The 22,546-nt window shown below is 41.8% G+C and overlaps 1 protein-coding gene across 12 annotated transcripts in view; it reads left to right on the top strand.

Moving 5' to 3' along the window:
- NEK11 (NIMA related kinase 11) overlaps window positions 1-22,546 on the top strand; it is a 215,160-nt gene that overhangs the window by 67,427 nt on the left and 125,187 nt on the right. For all 12 annotated transcript variants that reach the window (XR_012077337.1, XR_012077339.1, XM_072971127.1 and 9 more), the window contains exons 5-6: window positions 9,077-9,141; window positions 10,068-10,194. Coding sequence is in view for 10 of the 12 variants with exons in the window: in XM_072971127.1 (XP_072827228.1) it covers window positions 9,077-9,141; window positions 10,068-10,194 (192 nt within the window). In the remaining 2 variants the exon portion in view is untranslated. The remainder of the gene's footprint in view (window positions 1-9,076; window positions 9,142-10,067; window positions 10,195-22,546) is intronic.

Here is a 22,546-nt window from a genome sequence, read left to right as displayed (position 1 = left end):
TCCGGTCTTAATCAGGCACCGGGTCCCCTGGGCTTCACGACACAAATGAGAGGGGCGTGGAGGGAGAGCTGCATGAGCTTTTGAGAAGGAAGGCTTTGTATCAGCTGCCTGTATTGCTAGTCACCTTGTTATTTCTTGGATCTGACTTTTCTGCACTTCAAAGGAGAGGATATTAACCAGGTATAAAACCAGGCTTTCTTTTGGGAGCCCTTTTAGCTTACTATAACCACAAAGTCAATAAATTATACCTTAGAAAATCTACCAAGTAGCTTGATAGCTGGTCTGTTGCATAGAATACCTTGTTCTGCTACCACAATGCCAGCCAATTACCCTCGTAACTGCTTTCTAACATACTGTTTGCCTTACTCTTAAACTACCTAGTGGTGACTTATTTACAGATGTACATACGTGGGGCTGCTGATGTATTAGTACCCACAACTCACCTGCACTTGCCTAGGCTCAGCGTCATCAGGTAGGTTTCTCTTAAGTGTTTTGCCTGTTCCAGGTTCTGGTACCTGGCCCCTGGCAGGTTCCCTAGCTCATCACTCCAAATTCTAAACCCTTAGGCTCTCTGACTCCCAGAGTACAAGAAGCTGAAAGAGACCTGGTACCATCTCCTTGGATCTAGAATCAACAGCTCTAAGGCTCCAGCGAGTCAGCCTAAGATGTTTGTAACTGCAAGTTGCAGAAGCAGCTTAAACAATAAAGAAAATTTCTTCTCTCACCTAAAAAGAGGTGTCCAAGGAGGTGGTTCTAGAGTTGGCTGACTCTGGTGGCCCAGTGATACCTTCAGGGGTTCTTTCTGCCTCTTTGGCCCTCCATTCCCGCATAGTTGGGTTTTGGAAGAGGGCTTGTCCTCTTGTGGTACAACATTACCACGATGGTGCGACATTGCCATGAGTCACTCTCATACGACAGTAACCAACAGCCAGGAAAGGTCAAAGGGGCATATGTCACCCTCTTATCTTTTATACGAGTAGGGAAATAATTCCTACACACTTGAGCAGACTTCTCTTATGTCTTATTGGTGTTTGGGGTGGGGAGGGTATAGCTCAAGTGGTAAAGCACGTGCTTAGCACGCACAAGGTCCTAGGTTGAATCCCCAGTACCTCCTCTAAAGTAAATAAATTAAATGTAAAGGTCTACTTTACAAAAGATAATTTAAAATGTCTCATTAGTGTTAGAAATAATTTCTAAACCTTAGAAAAGTCAAAAGAAATTACTAGGTACTCTTTCAAGTACAGCACTGGACTGAACTGTCTACTGTCTGGGCTATTTTATAACCCTGTAGAAGCAAAGGTAATCTTGAATACTTTTGTCCAGTAGAGATGCAAATAATTTCTGGTCAGTGGAACAGAGAACTCTGGTGATGTGATTTACAGCCTGTTGGACATTAACCAGTTTTGTATCAACCCAGCAGTCATATCCTTCTATAAATAATCCAGCTTCTCAAAGGCTCTTTGACTCTGTTGTAACATCTTTTTAGTTCCCTCATCAATTAATGAGTTGAAAAAAATCTTTGACATCTGTTTATTTTGTATTTGCATGATATTCATGATTTTATTTTTTTGAAAATTATACTTTAACATTGGCTAGAATTTTGTCACACCACATAATCTAAACCACTCTCCCCAGAGGGAGAAGGAATCACCTCAGTTAATTTCTGACACTCTCCTCCACATTCACTCCCTAGCCCCTGCCCACTGTGCTCACCTCCCAGGGCCGGGGAGGGCCCAGCCTCCCCAGGCTCATGCGGTTCTGGCGGCAGGGGAAGAACGGGACGATTGCTGGGCAGGTGCTCGACACTTCCTGCCACAACAGGGCCCAGCGTGGACGTGGAGGAGGCCACATTTCATTTAACCCTCTTTGTGGAATATAACTGTTTCTTCTCAAAGCACCAAGTAGTCAAAACATATTCACACTTACCCCAGCTCTAGATACTGTGGGAATACAAAAAGGCGGGAGAGAAAAATATATTAAACGTGAAGTTTCTGTAGTTAGACGCGTGGGAATAGTGGTTTGTAGAGTCAGGCAGACCTCAGTCTGTGCTCATCATCTCGCCTTTCTGAGCCTGACTTCCTCCCCCAACAGCGGGCACAGTGAGGTAGACAGTGGCGCTGGGGTGACCTGCCTGGTGAGGGGCCTAGACTGTGCTGTCCTCTCCCCTCCACACGTGACAGCACACCACCTCCCTTCACCCCCCGAGGGCTTAAGGTGGAGAGGGAAGCCCCACCGCCCTCCCAGGCCTTCCCTGTGCTGTGGCTCTCACTCCACAGGCCTGGTGTGGGTGTGTGTCCGCCTGTCCCCTGTGGACGTTGTGAGGGCTTCTCCCTGGCCCTCCTCCTTAAAGGCTGCAGCTGCAGCTTTGCCCTGGATAACTTATTTTTATAACTGGTATTTCTGGTGATAACTAATTTTGTGGATATGTGCCCAAGAGTCACCACTTGTCAGGAATGAAGTTTCCTTTTGACCTGGTGCATGTCTGTACTGGTAACCATTTATAATCATGGATAATTCTTTAAACAGAAGTGCTGGCTGGGTTCCCTTCTGCCTATATTATAATTAGCTGTGTGCTTTTCTCTTCTCCCTCCACCCCAATTGTAAGCATTTTTGGATATGTGGCCCTGTCTTATGAATCTTTGTATTGCTCACATTTTGTAGCACAGCACATAGTATGTCACTGGCACTCCACTGTTTTTCTGGACTCATGAATGCATCCGACTAGATGGTGTTCGTCTTTGTGCCAAGGATAGTGTTTTTCAAATCAACAGACATGTACTGAGTATCTACCATGATTAAAGAAGTGATGGATGAAGGGTGTTACCGACTTGGCCTGAGTTTTTGCTGAGGCTGCTGGGGGCGTTGATAGGGTAGTATCTTGCAGCCTCCAGTAGACTGTATGTAGGATTTTAGAGCCTATTCCAGAAGCGGTGCAGGACTGTGGAAGTTGTAAGTTGAGAATTCGAGAGCAGATTTTCATTTTATAAAACCTCATCCCTGTTGCCAGCCTAAGTCTCCAGAGGGGGCTCTCCTGTTCAGGCCTGGAGATTAGATACACCATAGTAATCTATGCCTGGTATGAGTTGTTAGCAATACCCTTTGTGAAGTCAGGGAGTTATATAGACCATTTTAGAAAGATGTCAATCAAAAATAGCTTGAAAAGCTCTGGCACATGAAAACCCAAGGATTCAATCATGTTCAACCTGCCAGTTTTATTAAATGTTTATAGTGCTACAGGGACACTGCAGACAAGTAAGATGTGAACCATGTAGAGCTTATAACTTAGCACTAATGTGGTGACTGGGCATCTGGGGAACATGGTGTCAAGAGAATGGAAGGGTGGGCAGCATATCTACCTTGCTGGAGGTGGTAGGGTGGTTAGGAATTAGGAGATGGTCATAGATAGGGTCCTTTTCTAAGCGAGGGTCCTTTTCCTAGAAGCGTGAGCTTCTAGGAAACAGGCTGGGGCAAGGATTCCCTGGGGTGTAGACGCAGGGTGATGAAGCACCATGAAGTGTGTCATCATCACAGAGAGCCGGGGAGAGACACAGCAGGTGGCTTGGCCCATAGGCACATGGCAGCAGGCCATGGAGAGAGAGGAGGGGACTTATCTGCCTCTTGTCTCTCACTGCTTCACCCCAAGGACCTAACTCCCCTGCAGCTTCAGGATGTGCAAGCTAGTCCTTACACTGTCACTTGGACTGCTAGATTCCACATCTTCTACTGTGGTGTCTCATCCTAGACCAGATGTGGCAGGAGCCAGAGGGCCTGGCGTTCCCAGGGGGGTGACTGATTGCCCTCCAGGGTCAGAGTGGGACAGAGTTTCGGAAGGAGGGAGATAGTCAGGGACTCCATGGAGGTCCATGAGGTTTGTATCCAGTGCAGTCCTGAGGGACAGATAGGACTCTGAGAGGCAGGGACACTGAGAAAGGAATAGTCATGCTGCATTTAAGTTAACATGAGCGCCACATTGGCTACCACAGAGGTGTGACAATTTCTTGGCCCAGATTTTCTTGGCTTGTAATTATTCTCAAGATCTTTTCCTTTTAAAAGGTACTCCAAATATATAACTGTTTATGCCTTTGTTAGGTTTTTTCACATAAATACATTAACCAACTGGGAAAAAAATTCTTCCATCAGGTCATTTCTTACAGATATGTGAGTAGGTGGAAGAGGAGGCTGGCCAGGGAGGAGTCCAAGTGCTGGGCTGTCTGTGGTTCAGCCAGCAGTAGGGGCAAGAGGGGGTCTAGATCGGGGGACGGGGGTGGAAGAGTGAGGGGCAGGACCATGGGGGTTAAACCACTCCCAGTAGTTCGGGCCTGTTCCCTGGGAGGTCGTCTGTATAACTCTGAAGCTCTCGTGTTCATTTTTCATCATTCCTCTTTGCTTGGTAGCCTGGCACAGCCTTTCCCTCCTGATGTATCGGTGGTGACAGTAGCAATAGCAGCGTGAGCAGTAACAGTCACCACTTGGTGTTGTTACAACCATGGCGCAGTCACACCCCTGCTCTAATGTCACTTTCCCCAAGGCTTTCGCTGACCCCGTAGCATCTCCCACCCTGGGTGTCTCTCGCCTCTTGTCTGCTTTCTTGTTTTGATGGTGTTCACTGTGAGCGGACGTCATATCTCATATCTCATTTAGTTATTTTCTGCATGTTTACCTTATCAGAACCAAGTGTCATGAGCACAGAGAGTTTACCTGTCTTGATCAGTCATTGCCGGGACCTGGTACTGCTCTAAGCACCTCGTTGGACTCTCATTTCACTGAGGCCAGAGTATGTGTGGGCTGCACTGTGCCGACCCTTTGAAATCTGCTGAAACTTGGCTGTTTGAATTTGTTCATGTTCAGTTTTTGAAAGCATTCCATGTGTGCCTAAAAGAGCATGCATTTTTATGCAATATTTAAGTTTATGTGCATTAGCCCATGTTAATTATATTTTTCAAATCTATAATTGTGTTTCCAAAATCCATGTACTTATTTTTTTTTTGTTTACTGAATCTATCAATTACTGAGAGAGATGTTAAATTTCCCACCATGATTATGGATTTGTAAATTTTTCCTTTCATTTCTATTTATATTAATTTTTGCTATATATTGAAGCCTATATCATAAGTTGCACAAAACTACAGAATGTTTAAATCTTTCCAGTAAATTACTGATTTATTCATTTATGTAGCAAAACTGTTTTGGCAGGGGGCAGGTAATTAGGTTTACTTATTTATTTTTTAATGGCAGTACTGGGGATTGAACCTAGGACCTCACACATGCTAGGCACACCCCTTACCACTGAATTACACCCTCCCCTGCAGTAAAACTCTATTCTTAATGTACCTAATTTTCTTTTTTGCCAGCTTTCTCTTCCCTGGAATATTTTTTCTATCCTCTTACTTTCAACCTTTCTATGTCCTATTATTTTACACATGTTCCTTGTAACATTTTTTAAAATAATAGTTCAGTCCTGTTTCTCTGTGTTTTAATTGATGATGTTAGTCCTTTGTAATTAACAACATACAGAATGTACTCCTACCATTTTATTTTCTTCCACTTCTACTTTCTTTGGACTGGTCATGCTTTTGTTATGTCCCTTTTCTTCTGCTAGTTTGAAAATTACACATCTTATTCGTATTATTTGAGTGTTTACCCTTCAATTATTAAATGCATACTTGAATAAATGAAGTTCGAAGCAATCAATATATCCACCCTTTTCTTGAACATTACGAAGACTTTAACTCCAATTACGTTCTTCTTTTCCTTTATATTATTGCTGTTCAGGATTACGGCTCTGTTTTCTCTTGATCCTCCACTAACTAGTGATTCCATTATCATTAGTACTGGTCTCTGAGCCAACAGTGTTTAGATTTCCTCACATTCATCAATTCTCCATTCACGCTCCCTCTGCTGCCCGAGACCTTCCTTCTGTGGGCATTTCTTTCTCCCCAAAATAAACCCTTAAGTCTTATGGACGGTAAACATCATCACGTTTTTGTTTGTTTGCTTGAAAATGTCTTTATTTTTCACTTGTTCTTTCATACTTTTCAATCTAGCTATTATTTCAGCTAAATATTTTATATTTACCTAATTTAAGCTGTTGTTTATTAGACATAAAATCCCAGGTTAACACATAATTCTGACACTTTGAAAATATTATTCCTTGTTCTTCTGGATACTTTTACTGGTGTTGAGAAGTCACTTTCCATCGATTGTCATTCTTATTAAGGTGATCTCTTTTCTTTTAGCTAGCTCTCAGTATATTCTTTGTCACGGGTGTTCTCCAGTATTTGAGGGTTTTATTTGGTTCTGGATTTCCCTCTTTCTTTTCTTTTTATTCTGCTTGAGATCTGTTTTGTATCCAAACTTGTGAATTCATGTCTTTCTAAATTCTGAAAATTTCCATTTCTCTTATCTCTGTGAATTTTTCCTCTTCTTGCTTCTTCCTTTGAGAGTGTCCGTTAGATGTATGTTGGATTTTCACGTCTCATCTTCACTCTGTGAACTCTTTCTGTAACCTAGAAAGGGATCTGTTTACACATATGTTACAACTTTTAACCATATTTAAGATATCTCTTACACTCTTTGCTATGTTTTTCACCGTTTTATCATGTGTGTACCTCAACCTGAATATTTTTCACTAACTGTTATTCCAGTTTCTAAATCTTCCCTTCTACCGTGTCTTATCTGCTTTCAAACATACCTACTGAATTCTTAATTTTAGTCATTTGTTTCAATTCTAGAATTCCTATTAAATTATCTTTAAAATTGTTTATAGAATCTAGTTGTCTCATTGTGTAATTTATTTCCTTGAACATATTAATCACAGTTACTTTTAAATCCTTGTCTAGTAATTCCAGCTGGTGGCTCACATATGAATTTGTCTCTATATCTTTTTTTCCTTTGGTTTTTATTCATTTGGTCTTATCTGTTGGTAAGCCTGGTAGTTTCTGAGTGAATGTTGCACAATGCATGTAAAATGGTGTGGATGCTGGGTGATACTATCTTCCTCTGGAGAAGATTTGATTTTTTTTTTTTTCCTGACTGGTAGTTGCAGTAGGTGCAGGTCACCTTGATCCAGTCAGGAGCTGAAAGAGTTTAAGGCTAGTTCAGTCTTTGGGAGGGTTTTCCAGTTTGCCTTTAATTTTTATTCATCCTTCAGGGTTTCCAGCTGAAGGCTTTAGTTATTTACCAAGACTCCTCTCCAGCTTTGTGAGTCTACTGAAAGCTCTGTTTAGTTTTTTAGCTTTGTAACAGCTGCTTTTTCCTTAATGTCTTGCCCCAGAGCAGTTTAGGATTCAGCAGATGCCTCAAAGATAAAATCTATTCAGAATGTCAGACTTCTCTTTTGTTCCCTTTTCTCTGGGAAATTTGCCCCTCAAGTCCTGGCTGCCTTTGTAGCCCAGAACTAGTTTTTGTCCTCCAAGCTCAGTGAAAATGGTCTCATGTCTAGGCCACAGCTCATGCTTCTTCCAAGTGCCAGAGAGATAACACAGTGGGAGACGTCAGGCTCACCTCAGTGCATCCCCTTCTCCCCAGGTCTGCCCCCCAAGTGCTCACTGCCTTCATTTGGCTTGACTGGCCTCTGACAGCATCAAAGAGCTATTTAAAATTTTTTTACCCAGATTTTATATTGTTTAAATTTTTCAGTGTTCTCTGTGCAGCTGTGGATGGTGGGAGATTTAGTGTGATAACAGCTTACTCCATCATAGTTGGAAGCTGAGGTCTTAATTTGGAGGGTTTTGTTTATTCCAATAATCACGTTTTCCCCCTAGATATTCTATTTGGTTGTTTCTCATATCAGCATCATCTCTCTTTTTTTTTTTTTTTGAGAGTATTCTGTTTCTATCTTACGTTTTCTATTCTCCATTATTTTAATCATTTGAAATATACTTATTTTTTAGTTTTTATCCTATTAGATTATCTGACATTCCCACAGGCTTAATTTTATTATATATTATCTGCTGACTTTTATTTTGCATTTGCTTCTGCCAGATTCCCCAAGAGGATATTAAACAGCTGAGAGCCAATTTTTATGTTAATTTCCTTGTTTAGGCTTTCTTAAACTGTGCAGCTATTGCATATTTGAATTTCAAATGTGAGTGGGCAGAGAGATTTGGTTACAAAATATGAAGGGAGTTTTTTTTTTTCCCCACTCAGAGTTCAGATAAGCTTTATTTTCATTTTGTTTACTTGTGAGTGAATGTTTCTTAGGTCATATTTTCACTTAAGAAGTGGACCATATAAAGAATTCTGACCTTATGTAGTGATACTAGTTCCCACTTTCCACGTTTCAGGGACTCAAGGTCTTGGCTCTTATGGATTCTGAGCTCCTTAGAGCTGCTGAGAAATCAGCACCTACTGCTCCCTCTGATTTTCAGTTTGCTTTTTGTATAACCCCCAGGCATTTGTCTCATTTTCTTGTGGGCTCAGCTGTATATATGTGAAGATACTCATATACTTTATTCAGTATTTTTAGTTTTTTTCTTTTTTAGGCAGAGATTTTCAAGTTGTCTTGTTCTTCATAATTTCAGAAATGCAAGTCTTAACTGACATAATTTACATTGCTGGTTTATAGTAAGAATTAATGTTATAATTAATTAATAATAAATTTTGCCCATAAATAAATACCATCATCAACATAATTTCCACATGTATATAAAGCCTGAACAATTGGATTATAATATACATACTATGTCCTAGATTATATATAGTCTGTAGTAGATGATAAAGCTCTGTAATAATTGCTCTGTGACCTGGGTGTATGGGCACTGCATACAGTACTATGTATGTCACGCTACAGAAACACAGTAGAGTCTGTCCTATTGAAATAGTTGGAAGTACATCATGCTTCTCCCAACAACACATTCCCCTCCTCTTAAAGCCTTTGGTTTGAAACTCCTGTTTTCTCAGGGAAATTAGAAAATGTGGTGGTGTCTTTGAAGGTTTTAAACATTGGAAGATGTATCTCTAGGATTATATGTTTACATGTGAATCACTTCACCATCACTCATATGTATTATTTATATTTGGGTTTTAAATTTTTATATTTTGCATGAAATTTTGTATTCTTTTTTGCCTTTTGTAGGAGGATACTCCATCGAGACTTGAAATCAAAGAATATATTTCTGAAAAATAATCTACTTAAAATTGGTAAGATTTTTAAATATGTATTCCTTGGGAGAATATACTCTAGATGTTATTAATGTATCAAATTAAAGTATCTAAAAGTGTTAGAATAATCATTGGTTTATTAAAACTTCTTAAATTTTTGTTCTTACTTGGTTGTTTCTGATTATCTGATGTAAATTGAGATATGAAACATTTGCTCTATACTTGGTAGATTCAGCAAATATTTTTTGAGTTTCTATTCCATGCCAGACACTAACTACTAACAAGTGGTTAGACATTGTTTTACTAGTTCAATTACTACAGGTGCCCACCCTACCCATTGATTTTATCACAAGCAATTAGCAGTTATCACAGAAATTAAAATGTTGATAGTTAGTTGTCCTTCAGAACTGTACCTCCACCCGTGATAGTTACTGGATTGTTTGTCTTCATGTAATATGTTCTCAGAGGGGAAGGCATAAAAGCATGCAACTAATTAGGCAACTGTACGGAAGCTGATAGTGTCAAAATTTTATAGTCATGTTCTTGAAAAGTCTCAGGTTTCTTATTTAAAATTTCTTCTTTATTGTAAATGAAGAGCAACTCCCCCACCACCAGATAAAATTGCAAATCATTGTATTCAGTGCTACCAGAATCCTTCTGTTTGTTGTTATTCAGACTTGAAATAGCTTTTTGTTTCAAGTTACTGCTTTTCCGTAATTCCAGAAATAAAAAGTTTTAGCTTACATAATTCACTTTCCTGGCTCTAAAGTCTTCTTTCTCCTGTAAGGCTTATATTTTTAAAGCTATTCACCAGTATTGTGTAATTTAAAATGTGTAACTTTTCTTCCCTTTTAAAATGGTATGAATCATTGCATATTAAAATTGTCAAATTAGACACTCAGTTGTTAATTTCCAGTGCTGATTTATATTTCAAAGTATTCACAAAAATTAATTACTATTTCAAGGGGATTTTGGAGTTTCCCGACTCCTAGTGGGCTCCTGCGATCTCGCCACCACTTTAGCTGGAACTCCCCATTATATGAGTCCAGAGGCTCTGAAACACCAGGGCTACGACACAAAGTCTGACATCTGGTGAGTGGGCCTGGGCCGGTCTGGGTGATGTACGTATCTGCTGCCCTGAGAAAACAGTGCATTTTGTTTTGAGGCTCTTCTACTTACTACATCTACTCACTTTATTGCTTTCAGTATGAGTTATTCTGTGGTCAGTATGAAAGAAGGTCTTTCGGATTTAGAACTTGATATATTCCATTAAACTAATTTCAGAAATTCTCTTTATTCATAGATTAACTGGTTGGTTTGAACTTTTTCTTCTTGAACCACAAGGGAAAGTACTTAATGTATCATAAACATTAAATTTTGGTATGTTTCTGCTAGCCTATTACATAAAGCATTTATAATTCTAAACACTGTGCTTTATTTCATTTTATGGTTAACTTCCACCTCTGAAGTTTTCCTTTATATTTTTGTCTTCTTGTTGCTTTTAAGAATTTTTACTAAAGATATTAGCCTTAAGGATAAATGTTTAAAATTCTGGGTTTTCAGTGATAGAGGCATCTGAGATTTCTCAGCTTCTCTGAGCTCTGTCCCAAAGGAATTTCTTCTTCATCATCATGGAACCAGTTTAAATCTCAGTGCAAAAGCCTTGTGGAAAATTGTATTCTGTTGTTAGCACTAGATCCTATTTGGGGACAATTTCCTTTCCTTTGAAGAGGAATCTTATGTAATTTTCAACTTGTTAAGGGTTGAAAGGACAATTTAGCTGAGAGCTCGTTAATTAAGTAAATAATTATTGTATGCAAATCAACTTAAGTAGTTCTGAGCTTTCAAAGATGAGCGTCTGAAAGATTGTGCCCACTTGGCTCTTCAAAAGAGGCTCAAGTGGAAAGTTACCTTGTCTCGGGTTAGGGGAAATAAGCAGAACAGGGCTGGTGCCCTGTGATTTCACAGAAGTCGTCACTCCTGTTCTTGTCCTGGTCCCGCCCTGGGAGAGAGCGCTGTCAGGACTGGGGCTGGCTGGGGCGCCTCTTGTCCATCCTGTCCCTTCAGTTCACTCTTCATTCTCCAGAGGCTTTTTCACTGTTAACTAGTTTCCATCCTCGTGGTCTCGTGCACTTCGCCTCTCATCTGTCCTCTATCACAGCCGTCCTGAGTCCCTCCAAAAACATAAACAAAACCAGACAAAAGCCACAAAGGTATGTCCAGATGAATGTTGCTGTAAATTTTCTTCATTGACCATCTATGGTTTGCCTGTGACTGTGGAACAGCCCTTAGGGTGTAAAATCCAAACTGACAGGATTCCTGCCCCTCAGGGGAAACCTTCTTGCTCTTTTTGGGGTAACTTTCTCCAGGTAGGGAAAATCAGTCTTGAGCTTTGGATTGAATTTGAGTTACATACCTGTATCTCTCTTCACACTTTTTGTTGTTATTAGGGACATTTAAAAATAGATTTAAACATAAAATTTCATGATTAAGGTTATATGGTATCTCAGGAAGATGTTACATCATGTCACTTGAATTAAGAGTAAATTAATTTGTGAAGTTTATCATTTAAGTCTTTGGAATTACATACAGCAAGAAAGCTGGCTTCTTTTGACAGGTAGCTACATCTGCTTGCCAAATCAGTTGGCTGTCTCCCAGAACACGGAGGCAGCAGAACCCACAGAGTGGGGAGGAAGCATAGACTCCTTCACCTCAGCTGTGTCTGGCTTACCTCTTTTTGAAAAAACTGCTCTTAGTATTGCATAAAGAATCATAGGCGTATCAGACAGTATCACTATAACGTTTTAGGCTTACAAAAATGATATCTGATGCAGGCAAAACTTGAAAAAGTTAACACCTCCAAAATATAAAAATGTGGGAGAATTTTAGTGTGTTTTTGCAAGCATTAGGTCAGCTCTCCTTGCAGAGGTTACTAACTATTCAGCGAGTACAAGCTAAGGATTTATCATCATCCTGACCCCAAATAACTACTTTTTTTTATGAATTTAGTAATTACCTTGGTTATATCTGAATTAAAACAGGCTTATCTGGTAGTGAAATTTCTATTGCTGAACCTAACGTGGAAAAAATAACAGAGAACTATAAATTATAGTGACAGATATATAGGTGTGATGAGTAAGCTTTGGGAGACACTCTTAGAGAATTTAGCTTGAATGGAGTTGAGAACCTTTCCTCTGAATCTCATCTGCTTACTGTGGAATATTTTTGTAGGACTGGAAACACTTCTGAATAATTGACAGATGTTTTGCTTTAGCATTAATAACTGTACATATTTATTTATAATGCTCAAAGAAGAAGAACTGGCATGATACTAATTCTATTTTCATCTGTTACTGGTTGCCCATATGTAACCTTATCCTCCTGCAATCTGCTTAAACCTTTTGGGATTCATTTATTTATAGCAATCAAGTACAGGAAGTCCCTTTCTTAAAAGTGAGTTAGATTCTAAAAGTTTATAATTAGTTTTTTTGGAAAGATAAGATAATTAGGTTCACTGAGGACAATACTTTGAACACTGCTGATTTGTATAAGGAATTACTGAAACTTTTTTCCCCCACAGGAAAGATATATGAATTGAGTTCCTAGGCCAGCTCTTAAATTGATTTATTGAAGTTCAATAGTTAGAATTTATTATTTTCGTCGGACAAAGAAAGGACAATACTACTGGAACAGTGGTGCTATAATTAAACAGAAAGGAAGCAGACTGTTCCACTGCTGGCTTTATTTGTCTTATTGTGAGAGGTCAACCAGACGGCCCTACGTTCTTTGGCTGACTTAAGTGGAGGCAATGGTGTGGGAACGGTATGGGTGTCAGAGTGTACTGTGAAGCTCTCTGGGTTTTGCTCAGGGACCTGATATGGCAGTTGGCTGGACAGGGGAAACTGGAGGAGCCTAGTTCACACCCAGCATTGGAGTCAGGCTGTAGTGAGCTTGGACGGAAATGTAAGATGAGGCTTAGCCACAGAGAGATGACAGGGAGGACCCAGCACCTCACAGAGGAGCATTCCCAGGGTGGACAGGGGAAGAGGGTGGGGAGGGAAGCAAGCCTGTCTTCCGGTGAAGGATTTAGGAAGGGAAGAAATATAGGCCAGCCTGGCAGTGGTTCCTGTGCTGATGGGGGGCCTGCAACTGGCTGGCAGCCAGCAGCCCCGTCAGCTGCTCTCGTGAAGAAGCTCTGGGGCAAGGGAGCCCGTTCCGCTCACCTGCGCAGGGTCTGGGTGGTTCTGAGCGGATTCAGAAGCAAGTGTTGGACAGCTTCAGCTTCCTGGGGGTGAGCACAGGTGTCACTGTTTTCACTCGGCAGAAGCCGAGGGTGGAAAAGCTTTCAGCTGAGGGTGGAAAACCTGCAGTCAGTTGGAATATTAATACATTTTTTCAGTGATGAGCATGAAGTGACTGCTACAAACCCTGTGGAGAACATCGGTCTGGCGTGGCAGATTTTAGAAATGGCGCGATGCAGCAGCAGCAGCAGAACCAGGAGGAGCTACCTCTGCAGGGCGCTCACTCTGTGCTAGACAGCCAATGTGCTAAGTGCCTTATATACCCTTCTAGGTGTATTTGTTATGGCAAAGATAATAAGACTATAAAGAAGTTTACAACCTGCTTTTTTTTTTCCACTTAGCAAAAGAGAGCATTGCTCTGTATCAACACAGTATATCTACATCTCATCTAAATGTTTGCACAATATTCTGTACCTGGACACAGTCATTTATTCAACCAAGACCTTAATGTTTTCTCTGAAGACTTTCTCTTTGTCTTTGTCTTTCAGCATTTTTACCATGATGCATCTAGGTGTGGATTTGCATTTATCCTACTTGGATTTAGTTGAGATTTTTGGACATGTAAATTAACATCTTTCATCAAACTTGATCAAATTTGGAAAGTTTTCAGCCCTTCTTTTTTTGAGTGTTTTTTTCTCCCCCTTCTCTCTATCTCATCTTTCTGGCCTTCCCATTATGTGTATATTGGTGTGCTACCTGGTTTCCCACATGCTCTGAGGCAATAATCATTTGTTTTCATTTTTCTCTCTGTTCTTCAGATTGCATAATCTCTGACAGTCTGTCTTCAAGTTCACTGATTCTTTCCTCTGGTGGTTAAAATCTACTGTTGAGCCCCTCTGGGGAATTTTTTGTTTTAGTTACTGTTCTTTTCAGCTCCAGAATTTCTATTTGGTGTTTGTTTTTTTTTTTAATATATATAATTTCTATCTGTTTACTGATATTCTCCAATTGATGTGACATTTTATCATACTTTACTTCTTTAAACATGGTTCCCTTTAGTTCATTGAATCTATTTATAATGGCTGCTTAGATGTCTGTATCTGTTGAATCTGACTTCTGGGCTCTCTTGGACAGTTTCTGTTGCCTGTTTCCTTTTCCTGTATATGAATTGTTCTTTCCTATTTCTTTGCATGTCACTAAATTGGTGAAAACTGGACATTTTAGTGATATATTGTAGTAACTCTGGACACTTACTCTCCTCACCTCTCTGGGGCTTGTTGTTTGCTTGTTTTTTCATTTGGTGAGTAAACCCCTTTAATTTGGGTAAGACTGTGATTATGGCAAAATTGATACTATGTAACTTCTGAGTCTAGGTCATAAAAGGTGACACAGCTTCTGTCTGAGTGTCTTGAGATCCATGCTCTTGGACTCCAGCTACTATGTGGTAAGGAAGCCTGTGAAGCACATTGGGAGGCCAGTGTGGAAGGAGCCATGACCTCTGGTCTTTAGCCCTGACTGGGCTTCCAGACGATGCCAACACCAGTCAGCCAGCTTGGAAACGGATCTTCCAGTCTCAGCTGAGCTCGCCCAGCAGGTGCCGTGGGGAGCAGATTCAAGCCTTCCCTGTCAGTTTCTGAAACCATAGATTCATTAGCAAAATTCCTGATTATTGTTGTCTCAAGGCACTAAGTTTTGAGGGGTTTTCTTATGCAGCAGTGGTGACCAGAATGGGGCTTTATCAGGAGGACAGCAAGCAGGAGTTGAGACACAGCCTCTAGTCTGGGTGTCCATTATGACCAGCTGGCACTGTTCATTTTTTCTATTTTAAAAAGTTCAAAGAATGGCTTAAGAGAAGTGGCTTGTGCCAGGAGATCTGTCTGGTACTCTGCGTGTAGGTGCATTTGATGGATGGAGCCCACAAACTTGGGCCTCAGCTGAGAGCCCTGGACCAGCAGCCTTTCCATGTGCCTCAGACTTGCTCTTCACTCCCCTTGACTCCCCTTTCTCCTGCTGGTCCCAGCCTTGGACCACCTTCTGACTCCAGCACCATCGCTCCATCTTTCCCATAGCTCAGTGGTGCGCTCAGACCAGCTCACAGGACTCCACCATCCACATCTCTTCTCAGCCCCACAGAAATCAGTAAACGCTACAGATCAGGGCTTCCCTTCCCACCCAGAAAGCCAGTTTCCAGGATGTCTGGCTCCTTTGGCCTTACTCCCTGTTGCTCGTGGGTGTTCACAGAAAGAAAGAAACATCAAGACATGTTAAGTTCTAATCTTTGTTCTCAAAAGACTGGCAGACATACACAACTTGCCATATGTTGTTGTAGAGGAAAACAAGGAGGCCCTGATGTATGGGAGTGAGATTCACTCAGGGTGAGGGTGCAGAGCATCCGCTATAGTCTCAGAGAGTAGATGATGCCTGCTCAGGATGTGGAGGGATGGAGGAAAGTCTCACAAAATGCCTTAGAAGGACCCAGTGCCCATGACTGGAGGTGAGGGGGTGTCCACTAGGGAAGGGGCTATGAAGGGTGGGGAGAAGGCTGCCCAGAAGAGTCACTCAGTCTTGTCACTCACAATGGGCCTCAAATGTGTGTATCTGAAGTTATCTTCAAATGAGTTCATATATGTTAAAGGTGTTAGTGTATCAAATGTAAAATTTTCAAATATTGTAGAAAATATAATGAGAATTTTAAAATAGTTGCAAGTGACCTGGGCTTTCTCTGCCTCCGGAAAGACCCTGGAGCACTGCGAGGACACGGAAGCTTAGTGATTCTCGGCGCCTTCCGACCGCTGAGGACAAAGTGTGCATGTGTCGGAGAGGGTGGGGCAATAAATTCCTGAGACTGAAGAGGTGGAGTTCACATGGTGCATGGCCCGTGGAGTTGTGCTAAGGAGCCTGAACTTTATGTTCTGGGGCAGAGGAGCTGCTGAAGGCTGTTAAAAAAGGCGATGGTATATTACTCAGCTTTGCTGCAATAACAAAGAGCTCCAGGATCTCAGGTCCTTATGAAGTGTGCTCCTCCTCACATTACAGAGGACTGCATATAACAGTGCCCTGCTCCAGGTTTCTCAGGTCCGGGACTCAGGCTGTGCCCTGACCCGAATGAGCCTGTCTAGTGCTGAGGGAAGGAGCAAGGGCTGTGCCATACCAGGAGACTGCAGGCAGAGCTTCCACCTGGTGTCCCGTGCCGGTGACCAGGAAGGCCATGTGGCCAGTCCCCATGTCAGCAAGGAAGGAAGTGCACTCCCCTCCCCTGGAGAAGGATGGGAGGGGTGAGCAGTCTGCCAGGAGAGTTGGTGTTACGGTGACACCGGACTCAAGGATGGAGGACAGATGGCAGTGGGGAGAAATGGTGTGGCAACAGAAGGCAGAGGAGCAGGCCTTTGGGTGAGTTGGCGTATTCTGCTACTTCTGGCACTCTGTCCATGTTACAAGAGCCTCCAGAGGCGGTGAGAGATGATGGACACAGTTGGAGCAGAGTCGTTCACAAGAGGGTGAAGTCTTATACCACAGGGGCGGTGCATGCTGTTCCCACGTCCAGCCCTTGTGGGGTGGGGGCCGAGAGAGGAGCGGCGGCAGCGGAAGGGCCCTCCTTGCCTCCAGCCCCCTGTCCACCCGCTCTGAGCACTGCCCACACTCACATCCCACACGTTATGGTTGGCGTGGAGTCTGTGACCGTAACCCCAGGAATAGCTAAAGATGCAAAAAGTCTCTCTCCTCTGCCCCCTGTGATCGCCCTGCCCTCCCCTCTTCCCCCTGGTGTTGGTCATGTCCTCAGTTCTTCCGTTGGCCAGATTCTTCAGGTGTGGAGGGCCTGGGACCACCATGGTGGAGGGAGATGAGACGATCCTCCTTCACACATTGTGATTCTCAGTTGTGGAAAAAGGTAATTAGAAAGAGCTGGTCTGAGCAGCATGTGAAATCCATCCAAACTTTGTCTCTAAAATTATATGGATTTTCCCCAAAACATGATTCTATACTGGGATGATATCGTAGCAGGAATGCATTCACTTTTCATTACTCTTTTTAAAAACTCAGATCCTCAGACATGCTAGCCATGTTTTGAGTGCTCAGTAGCCACCCATGGCTGTGGTTATGGTGGACAGAAATGAAGACCATTTCCGTCATTGCAGAAATTTCCCCTGGACAGTCCTGAGCGATCGTGCTCCAGCCCCTTCAGGCCTCACCCTGGGGCCCTCTTGCATTCGCCCTGCCTTTGGATTGGGTAGAACCCCTACCGGTTTTAGCCTCAGATTGGCCCCTGTGCTCTGCAGTGAGTACCTGTTGACTGTTCTGAGGGTCCTTCAGTCACTGCCTTGATTCTCTCTGCTGCTTCTCAGTACTGTGCAGGGCACATGGCAATTGTGGTCTGTCTTCATGCTCTCGGACTTTGAGGTTCAGGGAGACATCTTGTCACCTGACTTTGTTGAAAATGTTGGCCCTGGTTTTTGGTTTTGCTGTTTAGCTGCTGTTTTACATGGGGATTCAAGGAAGATCCAGAAACTGTGGTCCCAGTGTGGCCACCATTTCCCCCCAAATACTCAGAATCAGCATTCTCACAAAATCCTTGGGTGATTTGTATGCATCTTAAAGCTGATAAAGGTTCTGAGACATGATGAGTCCTTAATAAACAGGTGCTGTATAATATAGCTTCGTAAGTGTTTTTTCAAGCAGCCCAATGTCTTTCATTATATCCACACTGAGTATTTGCTGATACTCAACCGCACCTAGGTGTAAAGACTTTTATTTAGTAACATACTGAAGCAAAACCCACTACTCTCGTATTGAATTTCTATTACTCTATTTATTCACTGCTTAAATTGCGTATACTCTTTTCTAGATGCATGTGTTAGGGTGGTCCTTGATTACATCAGGTAAAAAAATATTATCTAGAAGGTCAGTAAAACTTCCCCAACCAGAGTCATGAACCGCTGTGGGGTAGGCTTCTCTTTGCAAAGTCAGGGCAGATTTCAAAGGGTAAATTTAGTTACCTCGTGAGAAGGGGAAGTCTAAGTTACATTTGCAATTCTTTATCAATCTGTGCTTCAGAAATCCTCTGGGCAGTTCTGGTCGACTTGGACAGATGGCAGGTTTATGGAATTCAGGCGTAATTTACTTCACAGGCACCTGATCCCAGCCTTCCCGTTTTCTGCCACATTCACCCCCTCAGGGATTTATTTGCTAATTTCTTCACAATTGGCCATATTTCAGGAAAAGAAAGGAACGCAGATCACAGACTGCGAAGTAATAGGTCCCTCTTGTTTTTCAGCTCATCTCCTGGTCACACACCCTTCCTTGCTCTTGCATTGCCATATTTAAGATTCTCGTTCTCAAATAAGGGAAAAATCTTTGAAAAGGATAGAAGTGATGCATTTGCAATAATGTAATTATCTCCAGATAAGAATGCCTGGTTGGCACTGGAGAAAATAAAAACATAGACATATAGGTACTCAGACAAAGAGTTACTAGGAGAACAAATATACATAGCGGATAGATTGTAAAACTGGTACAGGATAATTACAACATCCTTCACCCAAGTGTCGCGGTCGTTTCTACAGTCAGAATGTCTCCTATTTCCGTTACCGGCTCCCATCCCAGGCAGGTGGGTGGGGACCAGGGCAGGCCCCTCTCCACATGATACTGGTTGATAAATGAAGTCTCCCCACGTGCTCAAGCCCAAGCAGACGTCAGCAGACCAGAGTAAGGTGGGCAAATGGAAAGCAGCATGCCTCCAGCATAGCTGAGAGGCTTTCCGTGAAAGAGAATCGTTTTGTACCCAGGTTGATTACTGAGTTATCCTCTAGATCTAATTGTTCATAGTCTGTTTAGCCAGACCTTTTTATAACCTTAATGCATTCATCAAATGTGGCTAAGATGGAACTATGTCTCCATAGAACCAGGGTTTGACTTTGTGATCAACTCACTGTGCTTAATAAGCCACTAACCCCCTTTCCCTGCCAAGCAACAGAAAAGCAAAGGCCAGACTTGCCTGCTTTCCTCTTCTTTTGCCCTGGAAGTCCTCACTGTCTGTGTGCCCTATATTTGCCACGGTCCGATGCCCTGTGAGGCTTGTCTCAAGCCCCAGGGACTTGTGAAGGTGGGTTATGGTTCCATATAGGACCTGATGTAATCTTGGAAAGTCAGCCCCTGCCTGAAAGGCTTCTGTCAGGGCTAGACAAGATTGCCAACTCAAGAGAGTCCTTACAGTCGGAAGTGCTCTGTGAGTGCAGCACAGAGAGGTGGGCTCGCATGGAGTTTGTGTCTCTCGAGCCGGACAGCCTGTGTTGCATCTCTGGCTCCACTGCCCACTGAATACAGAGCCTCGAACAATTGACCTAATTTTAGGGTTTCCTCATCTGAAAAGTGGGAATGATAATAATAGTTCCTGCTTCAGTGGGACTGTTGTGAGGATGATTAAATAAGCTTCGATATGTGAGGAACGTAGAACGGGCCCTGGCTTGGAGTGAACACCATCATTAAAGTGTCAGCTGTCATTTTCATCATTATTGCCACTGTGATTGCTGCCACTTGTGTTAAGTGAAGACAGTAGAACAGTCAGCTCCAGGACGCTTAGAGGTTCCTGGGTCAGGGATTGCTGCTCTCGTCCAGCCCTTCAGACCTGTGGGAGCCACTAGAGGCTGTCTGGCTGTGCTCTGCTTCTCACCGGAGTCCTGGAGACTCTGAGCCCACAGGGCCTGAATGACATCCTCTGCCTCTCAGACCTGTGATTTTGATTTGCTTTGTTCAGTGTTCAAATTATTCCGTGTACATTAGGTTACACAGCAGGGTGTCGTCAGTGTAAATCGTTTAGACAACATTTCTAAGAATGACTGAACAAGAACCGATACCAGTAGCAAACAGGCTCATCTAGCACGTGCCTGCCTGGGCAGATTCTTCCTCTCTCCGAGCTTTGGTTTTCTCAGCTATACCAGTGGGAGTTTGGAGCGAGCGAATCTCCGAAGGCCCTTGTGGCCCCACTGCTGCGTCAGTGCGAGAAAACTTCTGGAGGTTTGAGTCTGGCTGTCCTCCGTGGAGAAGCATATCGGGGCAGTGCGTAGCACACGGGTATCTTACACATACCCACACGTGTGAAAGTGTTTGGTTCAGTCTGATGATTATAGTAGTGTATAGCCCTCCTCTTTCTTCTTTTTAAGAAAACTTTTTTTAAAAATAGTGTAACAAGTGCTGACTTGTTAACTGCCTTTTTCATTTCAGCCATTCTGATGAGTGTGTCGTGTTACTGCGCTGTGGTTTTAATTTGCATTTCTCTGATGGCTAATAATATTAAACACCTTCTCATGATCTGGGGCCAGTTAGTGCTTCTCAAGTCTTTTGCCTGTTTTATTACTGGATTCTCCTTTTTCTTATTGATTTGTAGGAGTTTTAATTAATTTTTAGCACTTTTTCGGATACCAGTCTTTGATAGATCCTTGAATTGCAAGTATCTTTTCTCATTCTGTATCTTCATTTTTACCTTCCAAATGGTGTCTTTTCATGAATAGAAGTTTATGATTTTATTGCAGTCCATTTGGTCAGTCCTTAACTTTATTGTTAGTAGTTGTTGCCTTTTGTATAAGAAATCTTCACTTACTCCAAGATCAGGAAGATATTTTCACCTGCTTTCTCTTAAAAGCTTTATCACTGTATCTGTAATTGATTTTTGTGCATGTGTGTGCTGTGAGACGGGCCCATATACCTGATTTTCCACATGGATGCCCCACTGGACTAGCATACTTTATTAGGAGGGTCTTCTTTTCCTCGACCACAGTGCAGTTCATCTTGCATCAGCCAAGCGATTGAATATGTGCAGACCTGTTTTTGAGCCCTCTGTTTTGTTCCACTTGTCTATTTTGTTTCTTCTTTGCCAATATCACACTTTCATAAGAAATACAACCTCATAATAAATCTTGCTATTTGGTAATACAGGACTTCCAAATCCCATCTTCTTCAGTTTCCTTGGCTGCCCTTTGCATTTCCATTTAAGTGTTAGAATCAGCTTCTCAGTTCCCACAAAACAGTCTGCTAGGCTTCGGATCTATATTGCATTAGACCTCCAGATCACTCCGGGGAAAATGGACATCTTCATATTATTGAATCTTCCAGTCCAGGCGTGTGGCTCTACCCCTCCCTGGTTTTTTAGGTCTTCTCTAATTCCTCTCAGCAATGTACTCAGGTTTACAGGGCAGGATCCTGCACATCTTACGTTAGATTTATTCCTAGGTATTTAACATTTTGTGATGTTAACATAATTGACACTTTTAATTTCATTTTTAAGTGTGTCTATACAGGCTTATAGAAATTACCTCTGTACCCAACAACTTTGATAAATTTAATTGTTAATTCTAATAGTTAGTAGTGTCTTTTGACCTTTATAAATGTGCTCAATCATGTTCAAATATTTAATGACTCTCTGTCTTTTTTAATCTTCATGGCTACGTTTTACTGTTTCTGGCCTATTGTTTGGGTGGCACCCTCACTTCAGTGTTGAATAGCAATGATGACAGTAGGCTTTCTTATCTTTTTTCTTGATCTCAAAAATAAAGCATAAACTTTCAGTATTTTACTAGTAAGCATAATAGTTACTATATATTTTATAACTTTAAAATCAGATTAAGGAAGTTCTCTTCCATTCCCAGTGTGCTCAGTTTTCCTCTTTTTTAAATCACAAATTTTTTTTTAATTGAAGTACAGTTGATTTACAATGTCGTGTTAGTTTCAGGTGTACAGCAAAGTGATTCAATTATACATATATATGTTCTTTTTCATATGCTTTTCCTTTATAGATTATTACAAGATATTGAATATAGTTCCCTGTGCTATATAGTAGGACCTGTTGTTTATCTATTTTACATATAGTAGTGTGTATCTGTTAATCCCAAACTCCTAATTTATGCCTCCCCCCGACTCCTTATCCCTTTGGTAACCATAGTTTGTTTTGAATGTCTGTGAGTCTGTTTCTGGTTTGTAGATAAGTTCATTTGTATCTTTTTTTTTAGATTCCACATATAAGTGATATATGATATTTGTCTTTGTCTGACTTACTTCATTTAATATGATAATCTCTAGGTCCAGCCATGTTGCTGCAAATCCATGTTGCTGGTATTATTTCATTCTTGTTTATGGCTGAGTAGTATTCCATTGTACATATATCATATCTTCTTTATCCAGTCATCTCTTGATGGACATTTAGTTTGCTTCCA

This window comes from Vicugna pacos, chromosome 1 (genome assembly GCF_048564905.1).
Source record: "Vicugna pacos chromosome 1, VicPac4, whole genome shotgun sequence".
NCBI lineage: Eukaryota > Metazoa > Chordata > Mammalia > Artiodactyla > Camelidae > Vicugna > Vicugna pacos.
The sequence above is the reverse complement of the archived record's forward strand: the minus strand, read 5'-3'. Positions and strand labels throughout refer to the sequence as shown.